Source organism: Hypanus sabinus, chromosome 19 (genome assembly GCF_030144855.1).
Source record: "Hypanus sabinus isolate sHypSab1 chromosome 19, sHypSab1.hap1, whole genome shotgun sequence".
Classification (NCBI taxonomy): Eukaryota; Metazoa; Chordata; class Chondrichthyes; order Myliobatiformes; family Dasyatidae; genus Hypanus; species Hypanus sabinus.
Genome location: NC_082724.1, coordinates 6217838 through 6234683, shown reverse-complemented (window position 1 = coordinate 6234683; position 16846 = coordinate 6217838). Strand labels below are relative to the sequence as shown.

At 45.3% G+C, this 16846-nt stretch overlaps 1 protein-coding gene across 9 annotated transcripts in view; it reads right to left on the bottom strand.

Moving 5' to 3' along the window:
- LOC132377708 (MICOS complex subunit mic25-b-like) overlaps positions 1-8743 on the bottom strand; it is a 700497-nt gene extending 691754 nt beyond the window's left edge. For all 9 annotated transcript variants that reach the window (XM_059943952.1, XM_059943949.1, XM_059943946.1 and 6 more), the window contains exon 1: positions 8593-8743. In XM_059943952.1, coding sequence (XP_059799935.1) covers positions 8593-8673 — 81 coding nt within the window. In that variant the 5' untranslated portion in view covers positions 8674-8743. The remainder of the gene's footprint in view (positions 1-8592) is intronic.
- Positions 8744-16846: the final 8103 nt, after the last annotated feature.

The following is a 16846-nucleotide window of genomic DNA, read 5'->3' as shown; positions in this document are numbered from 1 at the left end:
GGACGAACAATGATATTCATTGTCTGCTGAGGGCTAGATCAGTGGTATTCAAGTCCGGTGACCCAGGTCTGTACAAGAAAACCAGGTCTGACTTGTGGAGGGCTACTTCAAGAGCAAAGGAACAATTCCATGCAAGGTTGGAGGCAACATCAGATGCACATCAACTCTGGCAGGGTTTGCGGGCCATTACTTCCTACAAAATGAAACTCAACATTATGAATGGCAGTGATGCTTCATTCCCAGATGAGCTCAATGTCTTTTATGCTCACTTTGAAAGAGAGAATAAAACTTCAGTTATGCAGATCCCTGTAGCACCCAGTGACCCTGTAATCTCTAACTCAGAGGTCAATGTCAGGCTGTCTTTCAATGGGGTGAACACTCGCAAGGCAACAGGCCCCAATGGAGTATCTGCTAAGGATCTGAAAATCTATGCCAACCAACTGGTGGGTGTGTTCAAAGGTATTTTCAATCTCCCATTGCTACAGTCATAAGTCCCCACTTGCTTCAAAAGGGCAACAATTATACTGGTGCACAAGAAGAACGACATGAGCTGCCTTAACAACTATCGTCAAGTAGAACTCACATCTAACCATATTACAATTACAGCACAGAAACAGGCCATCTCGGCCCTTATAGTCCATGCCAACGCTTACACTCACCTAGTCCCACTGGCCCGTACTCAACCCATAACCCTCCATTCCTTTCCTGTACATATACCTATCCAATTTTACTTTAAATGACAATACCAAACCTGCCTCTACCACTGGAAGCTTGTTCCACACAGCTACCACTCCGAGTAAAGAAATTCCCCCTCGTGTTACCCTTAAATTTTTGCCCCCTAACTCTCAAATCATGTCCTCTTGTTTGAATCTCCCCTACTCTCAATGGAAAAAACCTATCCAGGTCAACTTTATCTATCCCCCTCATAATTTTAAATACCTCTATCAAGTCCCCCTCAACCTTCTATGCTCCAAAGAATAAAGACCTAACTTGTTCAACCTTTCCCTGTAACTTCGGTGCTGAAACCCAGGTAACATTCTAGTAAATCTTCTCTGTACTCTCTACTTTGTTGATATCTTTCTTATAATTCGGTGACCAGAACTGTACACAATACTCCAAATTCAGCCTCACCAATGCCTTGTACAATTTTAACATTATATCCCAACTCCTATACTCAATGCTCTGATTTATAAAGGCCAGCATACCAAAAGCTTTCTTCACCACCCTATCCATATGAGATTCCACCTTCAGGGAACTATGCACAATTATTCCTAGATCACTCTGTTCTACTACATCTACAGTGATGAAGTGCTTTGACAGGTTGGTCATGAGCTAGGACCAAATCTGCCTCAGCGAGCACCTGAACCCACTGCAGTTTGCCTAGTGCCATAAAAGGTCTACAGTGGATGTGATCTTATTGGCTGTCCAGGTGGCCCTGGATCATCTGGAGAACACAAGTAACCATGTCAGGGCTGCTGTTTATTGACCACAGCTCAGCATTTAACACCATCATTCCTACAACTCTGACTGAAAAGATCTAGAACCTGGGCCTCTGTACCTCCCTCTACATACGGATCCTCAACTTCGTAACTGGAAAACTACAATCTCCACGGATTGGAAGTAACAACTCCACCTCAATGACAATTAATCTTGGTGCACCTCAGGAATGTGTGCTTAGCCCACTGCTCTACTCGCTCCAAACCCATGACTGTGTGGCTAGGCATAGTTCAAATACCATCTATAAATTTGCTGGTACCATTTGCAATACCATTATTGGCACATTCTCAGATGGTGATAAAGCGGCATACATGAGCGAGATATACCAGCTAGTTGAGTGGTGTCGCAGAGACAACCTTGCACTCAATGTCATGAAGACCAAAAAACTGATTGTAGACTTCAGGAAGGGTAAGACAAGAGAACACACTCTCCAGTCCTCATAGAGGGATCACAAGAGAGAGAGCAATTTCATGTTCCTAGGTGTCAGTATCTCTGAGGATCTGACCTGGATCCAACACATCCATTCAGCCATAAAAAGTAAAGACAGAATTTCATCAGGAGTTTGAGGAGATTTAGTATGTTGCCAAAAGCACTCGCAAATTTCTACATATGTCTGTGGACAGCATTCTAACTAGCTGCATCACTGTCTGGTATGGGGCAGCTACTGCATAGGTCGAAGTAAACCACAGAGCATTAAACAGTCCACTCCATCATGGGCACTCACCTCCATAATATCCAGGACATCTTCAAGGAGCGGTGCCTCAAAAAGGGCAGCATTCATTATTAAAGACCCCATCACCCAGAACATGCCCTCTTCTCATTGCTACCATCAGGACAGAGGTACAGAAGCCTGAAGGTACACACTCAGTGATTCAGGATCAGTTTCTTCCCTTCTGCCATTTGGTTTCTGAATGGACATTAAACTCATGAACACTAACTCACTACTTTTTTATTTCTTTTTTTTGCACCAATTTAATTTATTATATATACATATTTACTGCAATGTAGTTTTTTCCCCTCTCTATTATTACATATTGCATTGTACCACTGCCACAAAGTTAACAAATTTCACAACATATGCTGGTGATATTAAACCTGATTCTGATTCTCAATAAGTGGTAGCTGAAGAGATTATGGAGGTATTAGAAATTATCTTTCAAGAATCACTAGATTCTGGAATGATTCCAAAGAACTAGAAAAGTGCAAACATCATTCCACTCTTTAAGAAAGAAAGGAGGCAGAAGAAAGGAAATTAAAGGCCTTTTAGTTTGATTTCAGAGGTTGGGAAGATGTTGGAGTCCGTTACGAAGGATAAGGTTTTGGGGTACTTGGAGGCATGTGATAAACTAATCCAAAGTTAGCATGGCTTCTTTAAAGGGAATACTTGCCTGACAAATCAATAGGAATTCTTTGAGAAAAGAGTAGAAGGTTCCCACCTGCTTCAAAAGGATGGCAATCACACTATTGCCCAGGGTGAGCTGCCTAACGAATATTGGGAAGTGGCACTCACACCTACTGCGATGAAGTGTTTTGAGAGGTTTGTCATGGCTAAGCAAGGACCCGCTACAATTGGCCTATAGTGGTTGCAATTTCACTGGCTCTCTACTTGGATCACCTAGACAATAATTACATTTATATCAGGCTGCTATTATTAAAACCTTTCCCCTCCATATGGCCCTTCATTATCCTCTCATCCACGTGCCTATCTAAGAGTTTCTTAAATGTTCCTAATGTATCTGCCTCTCTCACTAGCCCTGACAGTGCATTCCACCACTCTCTTGATGTCCTACCCATGACATCCCCCTATACATTCCTCCAATCACCTTAAAGTTATACTCCCTCATATTAGCCATTTCTGCCCTGTGTAAAATATCTCTGGGAGTCCACTCTATCTATGTCTCTATCATCTCATACACCTCTATCAAGGCTTCTCTCATCCTCCTCCTCTCCAAGAAAAAAGTCCTAGCTCACTCAATCTATCGGCATAAGACATGTTTTCTAATTCAGACAGCATCCTGGTAGATCTCTGCAGCCTCTCTAAAGCTTCAACATCCTTCTTATAATTAAGTGACCAGAAATGAGCACAATACCAATTTACTGAATAAATCTCAAGTTAGAAACAAGCAGCAAGCATGAAAGTTCAGGACTGTTTGAATAACTCACCTGGTTCGCTGATATCATGAAGAAATTCTATCATCCTTCCCATGGCCTGTATCTGACTCCACATTAACTAATGCAGTTGATTCTTTGTATACTGAAACGGTCAGGGATGATCAATAAATATACAAAGTCCATAAGACATAGAAGCATAACTACACCATTCAGCCCATCAATCCTGCTACACATTTGATCATGGATGATTTGTCTTTCCTTCTCAATTGCATTCGCCTACCTTCATTGTGTAACTTTCAAAACTGTATGAGGCAATTTTTAAATAAGACAAAAGGAGCAGAAATCGGCCATTCGGCCCGAGTCTGCTCCGCCATTTTATCATGAGCTGATCCATTCTCCCATTTAGTCCCACTCCCCCGCCTTCTCACCATAACCTTTGATGCCCTGGCTATTCAGATACCTATTAATCTCTGCCTTAAATACATCCAATGACTTGGCCTCCACTGCTGTCCGTGGCAACAAATTCTACAGGTTCACCACCCTCTGGCTAAAAAAATTTCTTCACATCTCTGTTCTGAATGGGCACCCTTCAATCCTTAAGTCATACCCTCTCATACCAGACTCCCCCACCATGGGAAACAACTTTGCCACTAAAGTACAGTTGGCCCTCCTTATCCGCGGAGGAATGGTTCCGGGACTCACCGCGGATACCGAAGTATGTGGATGCGCAAGTTCCTTATTTAACCTGGCTCTGTGCGGTGGTCTTTAGGACCCATCGGAACTCCGGACTTTATTTAACCTGTCTCAGTGCGGTGGACGTTAGGACCCGGTGGTGCAGCTCTGAATCTGCAGCATTTCTGTTCACAAAAATAATCACAATCACGATTGAAAATAAGGTGGAAATAATAAAGTGATCGGAAAGAGGTGAAACGCCATCTGTCTTTGGAAAAGCGTTAGGCTACAGTCAGTCAACCATCAGAACAATTTTAATGGAGCATGTGAAAGGCACTGCCCCAATGAAAGCTACAATTATTACTGAGCAACACAGTGGTTTAATTATTGAAATACATATGTTTCTTAAGTGTTTTATATGCATAGAAAGGTAAAATATATACTATATACTAAGAAAAACCTTTGACTGACGCTAAATAATACCAGATGTGCCTGTTTCAACTACAAATCCGATTTAAAGACGGACACAGGAACGGAATTCGTTCATAACCCAGGGACTGCCTGTACTTTTAAATCATCTCTAGATTACTTACACAATGTAAATGCTATGTAAATAGTTGTTATACTGTATTGCTTAGGGAATAATGACAAGAAAAAATAGACTGCACATGCTCAAACAATGAGTGCTGGAGAGAGAACTTCCAGGTTTTCCCGATCCACAGTTGGTTGAACCCGCGGATAAGGAGGGCCGACCGTATAGAAGGATGAAGAGGAATAAATCACCAGGATCGAATAGCAGAGCAGACTTGACGAGCCAAATTCTGCTCCTCTGCCTTTTGGTCTAATGGTCTAATCTCTGCCCAGACTTTTTTTTTACCTAAATCCACCCTCATTCCATCATCATCATGTGCTGTGTCATGTGATGTAGGTGATCATAATCTCATGACCATGATTGTTCTTGGCAAATTTTTCCATAGAAGTGGTTTGCCTGCTGCAGAACAATGCTTTCTCAAGTGACACTAGCCGTTATCAATACTCTTATGTGCGCATGTGCACGCACACACATCTGTTGCCACTAGCACACAAAAGGTTGTCTCCCTCTACCCCATTGGCATGTTAAGTGTATTTCACGGTCATACACAATCACATTTCCATTTCCTGATGCGGACAGTGTTGACAACAAGAAGTTTGCTACATGCACCACCTGTTCCTATGGCTTCGTATGACCCAGATCAGAGGCGAGTGGACGGAAGGGCTATGCAGGCACTACACCTTGCCCAAGAGTAACCTGCAGGCTAGCGGAAGGAAGGCATACCTTACACCTCCTTTGGTAGGGACGTACCTCCACCCAGCATTCCATTATAATTGTTTATTCAGTTGAACAGTCATTTTGATTCACTCTCAAAATGAATACAAATTGTATCACTGTCTATATTTTTATTCTCATTCAAATTCACAGAACATTACAGTACAGAAACAGGCCCTTCAGCCCAACTAGTCTGTGCTAAACTATTATTCTGCTTAGTCCCATCAATCTGCACACAGACCATACCAGGGGTCCCCAAGCTGAGGTACACGGCTTAATGGTATTGGTGCATGGCATAAAATAGGTTGGGAATCCCTGCTCTATACCCCCTCCCATCCATATAGCTATCCAAGCTTCTCTTAAATGTTGAAATCGAACCCACACCCACCACTTCCGCTGACAGCTCAATCCACGCTCTCACCACCCTCTGAGTGAAGTAGTTTCCCCTCAGGATCCCCTGGAACACTTCATCCATGACCTCTAGCTGTAGTCTCACCTGACCTCAGAAAAAAAAGGCTGCTTCCATCTACGCTGTCAAAATCCCTCATAATTCTGTATATCACTTATTCCAGCTGCTTCAGAACCAAGATAGCATTTTCCCTTAGGGGCTTCTTCAACAACACAAGACCTTAAGACACAGCAGCAGATTTAGGTCTTTTGGCCCATCGAGACTGATTTATGCCCTTTTGGACGGTGGTGACCTAGAATGACAGCACAGAATCAGAACCTACAGTTCAACTGGTCCATATTTTCCTTCATTTGGCCCATATCTTCAAAACATTTCCTATCTACATACCCATTAAAGTACCCTTCAAATGTGCTTATAAACTTGACTCAACCACTTCTCTAGCTGCTCATTTCATATAGTGAGCACCCTCTGTTGTCCCCTAGGTTTCTATTAAATCTCTCCCCCTCACCCTCAGTTTAAGTCTATGTCCCCTAGGCCCAGGGAAAAATCCTGTACCCATTCAACCTATCCATGTCCCTCATGATTTTGTACATCTCTACAAGATCATCGCTCATTTTCCTGTGCTCCAGTGAAAGTAGTCCCAACCTGCTCAACCTCTCTCCAAAATTTTGTTCATTTTGATAGAGCGTGGAGCAGGCCCTTCCAGCCCAGGCAGCCGAATCACAGGACAATTTACAATGACCAATTAACCTACTAACAGGTACATCTTAGGACTATGGGAGGAAACCACAGCACCTGGAGGAAACCCACACAGTCACAGAGAGGACATACAAACTCCTTGCAGTTCCTGAATTTAACTCTGAAGCGCCCCGAGATACAATAGTCACACGCTAACCACTAGGGTGGCATGGTTCGAGTTCAGGCAACATCCTGATAGATCCCCCGCACTCTCTCCAGCTTTGCTATAACAAGGTGAGCAAAAATGAACAAAACATTCCAAGCGCAGCCTCACCAACATCTGCACAACTTCAAAATTCTATACGCAACGTCCAACAGACAGACATACTTTATTGATCCCGAGGGAAACTGGCTTTCATTACAGTCATACCAAGAATAGTGAAGAAATATAGTAATATAAAACAATAATTAAATAATAAGTTAATCATGCCAAGTTGAAATAAGTACAGGACCAGCCTATTGGCTCAGGGTGTCTGACACTCCAAGGGAGGAGTGGTAAAGTTTGATGGCCACGGGCAGGAATGACTTCCTATGATGCTCAGTGTTACATCTCGGTGGAATGAGTCTCTGGCTGAATGTACTCCTATGCCTAACCAGTACATTATGGAGTGGATGGGAGTCATTGTCCAAGATGGCATGCAACTTGGACAGCATCCTCTTTTCAGACACCACCGTCAGAGAGTCCAGTTCCACCCCACATCATCACTGGCCTTACAAATGAGTTTGTTGATTCTGTTGGTGTCTGCTACCCTCAGCCTGCTGCCCCAGCACACAACAGCAAATATGATAGCACTGGCCATCACAGACTCGTAGAACATCCTCAGCATCGTCCGGCAGATGTTAAAGGACCTCAGTCTCCTCAGGAAATAGAGATGGCTCTGACCCTTCTTGTAGACAGCCTCAGTGTTCTTTGACCAGTCCAGTTTATTGTCCATTCATATCCCCAGGTATTTGTAATCCTCCACTATGTCCACACTGACCCCTTGGATGGAAACAGGGGTCACCGGTGCCTTAGCCCTCCTCAGGTCCACCACCAGCTCCTTAGTCTTTTTCACATGAAGCTGCAGATGATTCTGCTCAAACCATGTGACAAAGGTTCCCACCGTAGCCCTGTACTCAGCCTCATCTCCCTTGCTGATGCATCCAACTATGGCAGAGTCATCAGAAAACTTCTGAAGATGGGAAAACTCCAATATAGAACTAGAAGTGTGTACCATACTGCTTTTCATCTCCACCCTACTGGACGCAATCTCCACCGAGCCCAGATCATCTCTGCCAACTAGCCTCATTCTATCTGACCATTGAGAATTCTGTTTAGTCCAGAATTCATAGCTGATCCCAGTGCATCTGAACATACGGACTCACCATTCAAACCTGGCTCTTTCCACTCTACCTCCAAGCCCTGCCGCACCCACTCCAGAACACCACGCCTCCTCCCCACATCGCCCCCACCACCCTCTCACACACAAAGCCCCTCCCTATCCTGCCACCAGACCCTTATCCCACACCCTCCTGGCTTTTCCTCTCCAAATTGCTGCTCCCCCATCCACTGCACCCACCATCCCAATTCCCCTCCTGGCACCTCCCCACGTGTCCCATTGCCACATGGCTCTTCCCCCTACGTGGCCCCGCCCCTCCCTCGTGACTCCTCCCACTTCTCCACGAGACGCCAATACCACGTGACCCCGCCCCCGGCGCGACTCCTCCCAGGTCCCCACGTGCGACCGCCTCCCTCGTGAACCCCCCGCGCACGTGACCCCCAGGCCCCGGCCACCCCCGCTGACCACCGTCCGCACGTCAGCCCGACCCTTGCCCTTGGCCACGCCCATCCCGTCCAGGGAACACGCCCCCCGCTCACCCGCAGGCCCTGCAGCACCGTGACCCGCTGCTGTCCGTCCACGCCGAAGGAGACGCGCCGAGTGCTGCTGCTCCCACCCATCCCTGCCGATGCTTCTGCTCCCGGGCTCTTGGCAACGCCTCAGCAACCGCACCATCTACCCGTGCGGTTGGCCCGTAGCCGACCAACCAAGTTCCTCGGCGAGGCTCAGGTGGATGGTGACGACACGACCGTGTTTTGCGCAAAGGCTTGTGGGGTCTGTAGTCTTTTTATCCAGGTGTCCGCAGTACTCCACGTGCGTCTCGCCAATGCCTTCTGAAGCCTCAGCATTACATCCTTACATTCATATTCTAGTCCCCTGTAAATGAATACTAACATGGTATTTGCTTTCCTTACCACCGACTCAACCTGCAAGTTATCCTTAGGGAATCCTGCTCAAAGACTTTCAACTCCACCTCTATGATGATTTTTGAATTTTCTCCCCATCCATTTCTTTATTCCTTCTACCAACGTGCAAGACCCTGCACTGTATTCCATCTGCCTGCCACTTATCGGACCATTCTGTCTAAGCCCTGTAGACTCTTTGCTTCTTCAACACTACCTGCCCCTCCAATTACAGACAGACAGACTTTATTGATCCTGAGGGAAATTGGGTTTCGTTACAGTCGCACCAACCAAGAATAGAGTAGAAATATAGCAAAATAAAACCAGAAATAATTAAATGATAATAAGTAAATTATTCCAAGTGGAAATAAGTCCAGGACCAGCCTATTGGCTCAGGGTGTCTGACACTCCGAGGGAGGAGTGGTAAAGTTTGATGGCCACAGGCAGGAATGACTTCCTATGATGCTCAGTGTTACATCTCGGTGGAATGAGTCTCTGGCTGAATGTACTCCTGTGCCTAACCAGTACATTATGGAGTGGATGGGAGTCATTGTCCAAGATGGCATGCAACTTGGACAGCATCCTCTTTTCAGACACTACCGTCAGAGAGTCCAGTTCCACCCCCACAACATCACTGGCCTTATGAATGAGTTTGTTGATTCTGTTGGTGTCTGCTACCCTCAGCCTGCTGCCCCAGCACACAACAGCAAACATGATAGCACTGGCCACCACAGCCTCATAGAACATCCTCAGCATCGTCCGGCAGACGTTAAAGGACCTCAGTCTCCTCAGGAAATAGAGACGGCTCTGACCCTTCTTGTAGACAGCCTCAGTGTTCTTTGACCAGTCCAGTTTATTGTCCATTCATATCCCCAGGTATTTGTAATCCTCCACCGTGTCCACACTGACCCTTTGGATGGAAACAGGGGCCACCGGTGCCTTGGCCCTCCTCAGGTCCACCACCATATTCATATCTTCATATTATCCCCAGGCGTAGCACAAAACCATCAATCCCTTCAACCAAATCATTGACACATAACGTGAATAGAAGCAGTCCCAACACTGACTCCTGCAGAACACCACTTGTCACCAGCAGCATACCAAAAAAAGGTCCCCTTTATTCCCACTCTTTGCCTCCCTCCAGCCAGTCAGCCAATCTTCTATCTATGCTAGTACCTTTTCTGTAATACCATGAACTATTAGCTTGTTAAGCAGCCTCATGTATGGCACCTTGCTCAAAGGCCTTCTGAAAATACAAATAAATAACATTCACTGACTCTCCTTTCTCTATCTAATTTTTTTAAATGATCTTTTTAAAAATCATGAAAGGGATAGATAAGATAGAGGCAAGAAAGTTGTTTCCACTGGTAGGTGAGACTAAAACTAGGGACATAGCCTTAAGATTCGGGGGAACAGATTTCAGACAGAGATGAGGAGGAGCTGCTTTTCCTGGAGAGTGGTGAACCTGGAATTGTCTGCACAATGAAGCAGTGGAAGCTATATTGGTGGTGGCATCCATCGGTCTCAAGAGACCATGGATCTGTGCCTGGAGTTTCCAGGGTGCAGGCCTGGGGAGGGTTGTATGGGAGACCGACAGTTGCCCAAGCTGCAGGCCTTCCCCTCTCCATGCCACCGATGTTGTCCAAGGGAAGGGCACTAGGACCCATGCAGCTTGGCACCGGTGACGTTGCACAGCAATGTGTTGTTAAGTGCCTTGCTCAAGGAAACAAACACGCTGCCTCAGCTGAGGCTCGAACCAGTGACCTTCAGGTTACTAGTCTGATGCCTTGCCCACTAGGCCACGCGCCAACATAAGGAAGCTATATTAGTAAATATATTTAAGGTAATGTTGGATAGGTTTTTGCATAGTAGGGGAGTTAAAGGTTATGGGGAAAAGCAGGTAGGTGGAGATGTCCACGGCCAGATCAGCCATGATCTCATTGAATGGCGGAGCAGGCTCGATGGGCCGGATGGCCGACTCCTGCTCCTGTTTCTCATGTTCTTATCCTGCCTAGTGTTACCTCAAAGAATTCCAACAGATTTGTCAGGTAAGGTTTTCTCTTGAGGAAATCATGCTGACTTTGTCCTACTTTATGATGTGCCTCCAAATACTCCAAAACCTCATCCTTAATAATCGACTCCAACATCTTCCCAATGAAGGGTCTCAGCATGAAATGCCAACTGTCCATTTCCCTGCACGGATTATGCCTGATCTGCTGAGTTCCTCCAGCTTTTTGTATGTTGCCCCAACCTTTGATCCCAGTGGCTGATAGGTCCAGGAATAGTTGTGGTAAATCTGCAAAGTACTTTGGGAGATCTTACCAAAGTGAAGACAGCTTACAAATTCAGATTGTTGTGAAACAAACCCCTTGGTTAATTGAGTCTATGTCGAGTTTTATCTCACGTTCTCGATATGTATTGCTTATTCATTTATTATCAGTATTTCTTTTTCTTTTGTATTTGCACAGTTTGTTGTTTTTTGCACATTAGTTATTTCTTTCATGGATTCTATTACGGTTCTTGCACTTACTGTGAATGCCCGCAAGAAAATGAATCTGGTGGCATATATGTACTTTGACACATACCGTATGTACATTGATCATAAATTTACTTTCAGCTTCGAGCTTATTGTATTCTGCACGAGTACGTGCACAATTAAAAACTCATTTGCAACAGCATTAGTGGCACATAGCAGCAGGTAAGCAGCTTGTACAAGAAGAACATACATTAAATATAAATTATTTAAGAAAGAAAGTCCGTGATAGTGTGAAGTGGCTGTGACCTTCTGTACTGAGGCAGCGAACACAAGTTATGGCTTGATCAGCCATGTCTGGGTCGCCTGGGTGAGGGTGTCTGATGTTGAAAGACCCAAATCGCCCAATGACCCCAGGTTACATCACGTTTGAAGCGTTCGGAGCAGCGTGAGATGTGCACTTCAAAATGTTCAAATACAGGCACTGCGGCACGTTTTGGAGTTCTGTTCCAGCGTTGTTTTGTTCGGAGTTTCTGTACGTCCTCCCTGTGGAATGGGTGTGCTTTCTTGGGGCATCATGGTAGCGTGGCAGTGAGGGCAACAGCTTGGAGATCCGAGTTCAGTTCCAGCATCCTCTGTAAGGAGTCTGTGCATCCTCTCCAGGTTCCTCCAACACCCCGAAGACATGCTGGTTAGTTAGTAAGTTACTTGGTAAATTTTCCTGTGATTGGGTTAGGCTTAAACAGATTTACTCCGTGCTGTATTGCTGAAGTTAAATAGGTTTGAGAATCCAATTCCATTTGTCACGAATGGCTGATTTCCCCTGGACTGGGATATCTGTCTGAGGACTGTTGTTCATTTCATATCATCTCTTGTTCTGAAGCTGAAGTGATATTTGCAAACCTGCACCGCCGCGTTATTCCTCCAGGTGGCAGCCTTTACCCATAGAAACTGCAATTGCTCAACAGCGCCCTCTGTTGGAGACAGGCCACCGTCGGGCTTCAGCAAAGTTCCACGCTGCACATCAGTTTGTACCATTACACAGAGAAATCCCGATTCCCACTGATGGGAGCAGGATGACTCGAGTGGCATCTTCCTGTGCGGCTTAAATCCAAGAGGAATTTTCCTCATAACCTGTTCTCCACACATCAACTCTGCCTCTCACCTACACATGATCAGAATCAGGTTTGTTATCATTGACAAATACTACGAAATTTGTTGTACTTTGTCAGCAGGACAGCGCAAGACACGAGTAATCATTGTGTTATAAAAAAAAATAACTTATAAAAGAGGAATAAACGTATTAGTGTTCATGGGTTCATGATCCGTTCAGAAATCTGATGGCGGAGGGAAGCTCTGAATCAGGTTTAATATCACTGGCATTTGTTATGAAATATGTTGTTTTGTGGCAGCAGTACATTGCAATACCATACATTATTTTAAAAACTATCAACTACATATATATATTTACAATTATTTATAGTACTGTAAATACTGTAAAAATACTTATATACATGTGCCTAAGACTTTTGCACAATACCCTATATATAATACATAGTGCAAAAAGAGCAAGAAAAATTAGCGAGGTAGTGTACAGGGGTTCATTCTCCATTCAGAAATCTGATGGCAGAGGGGAGGAAGCTGTCCCTAAAGCATTGAGTGTGTGGCTTCAGGCTTTGGTGCCTCCTCCATGATGGTATGGGAGTATTGTCAGCAGTTTTGGGCCCCTTCTCTTAGAAAAGATGTGCTGGCCTTGGAGAGAGTCCAGAGGAGGTTCACGAGAATGATTCAGGGAATAACAGGGCTAACATATGAGGAGCGTTTGATGTTTCTGGGCCTGTACTTGCTGGAGTTCAGAAGAATGAAGGGGAATCTCTTTCCATTCTCCATTCTGGTTCCCCTCTCATCCCTGCTCTTCTCCTCACCTGCCCCTCACCTCCTTCTGTTGTCCCTCCTCCTTCTCCTTCTTCCATTGTTCAATGTCCTCTCCTATCAGATTCCTTCTTCTTCAGCCTTTTACCTCTTCCACCCGGCTTCTTACTTCAACCAGCCACTTTGCTGCTCACCTGCCAGATTGTATTCATCCCCCTCCCCCCCCCCACCTCCTTCTTATTCTGGCTTCTGCCCCCTTCTTTTCCAGTCCTGATGAAGGGTCTCAACCTGAAACCATTAATTGTTCATTCCTCTCCATAGATGCTGCTTGACCTGCCAAGTTCCATTTTCAATGTGGTGTCTCAGAAATCTCCAGCAGATAGCCACTGGCTTGCCTCTTTCATGATTGCATCAATATGTTGGGGCCAGGAAAGACCCTCTGGGATCTGTCATTGCTTTGGTCTATATCTCACTGAATCTTCCACAACCTTCCTCGCGATCCACAACTCACTAATTTTTGGCCCGAAACCTCAACAGTGCTTCTTCCTATAGATGCTGCCTGGCCTGCTGCGTTCCACCAGCATTTTGTGTGTGTTCCCAGTCTACAATACCCTGATTTGTCTCTAGTACCCTTCTCATATGGAGAAATGATATTAGCTGTTCTCCAGTCCTCTGGGACAAAAACCGTGGTTCCAGGCCTCAGTTCCTCCTGTGGCAGTCCTAGAAAGGCCTCACTTCCCAATCTTTTAAAACCTCTTTTTTAAAAGAAAGAACTCCAAGAGGACCACAACCCTTGTCATAGGGTTTGGAGGCTTGCTTGCCTCAATGACCCAGAAAGGAACGTTGGCTGGACTCAAGGCTTTATACTTGGGCTCTTGGTAGGGTCACGCATGCTAATCAGGTCAAAGGGCAGAGGTCAAACTAAGAGTGATCCACCTGTCCTACAGGTTCGGGGTTCAGCTCAGGGCTAACATCCCTGACTGGTAAAACAAAACTGTTACGGAAAGGGCAATGAACATACAAACTCCCTACAGGCAGCGACAGGAATTGAACCAGGGTCACTGGTACTGTAAAGCATCATGCTAAACTCTACACCCACATCCTCATACTACAGTGGTCATTGATGTAAACAATGCATTTCACTGTCGGTTTTGATGCATATGTGACAAATAACATTCATCTTTAAAATACCCCCAATGATCTAGAGTTTACAGTCCTGCAGGGTAGGGAATTACAGAGATTCAGCTCTGTCTACATGAAGAAGGTTCTATACACCTCAGTTTTACAATCCTTGAATTGTAACTTTGTCCTCTCTTTCAAGACTCTCCCACTGGTGAGAACATCTAAAGTATGAACCACGGCACATCTTCTCAGGGACTTGCAGTATGTCTGAATAAGTTCAAACTTCCTTCTAAACTCAAAGCATATGGGTCAAACTTCTTTAGGTGCATGTGATGGGACAATAGGAGCACGATTAGGCTGTTCAGTCTGTCCTGCCATTCAGTCATGGCTGATATTATTTTCAACCCCATTGGCCTGCATTCTTCTCCCCCCACCCCCCTTCCCAATCAGGAACCTGTCTAATTGCTGCCTTGTGCACTCACTGATTTGATCTCCGCGATCCTCTGCGGCAGCGAATTCCACAGATTCGACACCTTCTAGCTGAAGTTCAGCCTCTTCTGCAACTGGGTTCTTGATTCCCACACTTGCAGAGCCCTGAGTGTTCAGATTGGCAACACGTCCTTCACAATCACCATCAGTGAGGTGCATCACAAGCCTGTGCTTAGCACCCCGCCCCCTCACATTACACTTATGAGACCCTCCGTTGATCGAGGTGTACCAGATACGGAGAGCAAGCTGCTCCCCGGGCAGCAGACTCCCACTCTCCACGCAGCTGATGGATCCAAAGGAATCGGCAGAGACTGACAGTTTGGCACCAGCATGATCGCGGGAGTTTCCAGTCAGCGTCGAACTCAACATAGAACAGCCTTAGGGACTCCAGCTTCGGATCTTTCCTGAGGGCTTACTCTCAAAGCCTCCCCCATGAGTGGGTATAGACACAAGGCAGCGGAGGTTTGTGATCAGAGTTTTCCTTCTCCCAGATGAGCTGCCAAGCCCCATCTGCCCAAAGTGACTGGTTTTAAGGTGCCAGTAACCTGCCTTTGCCTCTTTTCCTGTCGGTAGACAGTTCACCCAGCTTAGCGGCTAAGCCACACATGAAGGCCAGGAGCTGGACTTAGTTGTCAGAGGCTGTTTGAGAGACACGCCATTAGGAACATTTCATAGGTAGTGGCAGTTTGTCCCCACACCCCACACACACGCTGGCTACAACAACATTAAGGAACCTTAGGCTTACAATTGTGAGGCTAAACACAGCTCCAATGCCATATTCAAATTTGCTGATGACACCATTGTCATAGGCCATATCAAAAGTGGTGATGAATTAGCATATAGGAGGGAAGATTGAAAATCTGGCTGAGTGGTCCCTCAGTGATAACCCCTCACTCAGTGTCAGCAAGACCAAGGAGCTGATTAGGAGGAGCAAACCAGAAGTCCACAACCCAGTCCTCGTCAGGGGATTGGGGATGGAGAGGGTCAGCAACTTTAAGTCCTTCAGCATTATCAGTTCAGAAGATGTGTCCTGGGTCCAGCATTATCTACCATTACTAAGAAAGTGCAGCAGCACCTCTGCTTTCTTAGAAGTTTGTGAAGATTCAGCATGTCACCTAAACTTTGACCAACTTCTGTGTGGTGGAGAATATCACAGCCTGGTATGGAAACCCAATGTCCTTAAACTACAAGTAGTGGATATGACCCAGTCCATCACGGGTAAAGCCCTCCCCACCACTGAATGCACCTACATGGAGCACTGTCGCAGGAAAACAGTGTCAATCATCAGGCACCCTTACCACACAGGCCATGTTCTCTTCTCGCTGCTGCCATCAGGAAGGAGGTACAGACAGGACCCTTAGGACTTGCACCGCCAGGTTCAGAAATAGTTATTATCCCTCAGCATCAGGCTCTTCAGCCAGTGGGGGTAACTTCACTCACCTCAACATTGAACTGATTCCACAACCACTTTTAAGGACGCTAAAGCTTATGTTCTCAATACTTATTTATTATTATTTTCTTTTCATATTTGCACCGTTTGTTGTCTTTTATACATTAGTTGCTTGTCCATATTGTTGTGTGTGGTTTTTCATTGATTCTATTGTGGTTTATTTTTTTAAGGATTATATGGGTCAGCACAACATGGAGGGCTGAAGGGCCTGTACTGTGCTGAAGTGTTCTATGGTTCTTGGTATCTATTGTGAATACCCACAAGAAAATGAATCACAGGGTAACACTATATATGGTGAAATATATGTACTTGATAATAAATTTACTTTGAACTTTGAAATTCCTCTTCATCTCTGTTCTAAAGGGATGTCCATTTATATTGAGTTTTTTGCCCTGCAATTCTGTTCTCTCATACTGAGGGAACATCCTCTGCACGTCCATTCTATCCAGGTCCTTCAGTACTCAGTAAGTAGGGTTTAATGAGAT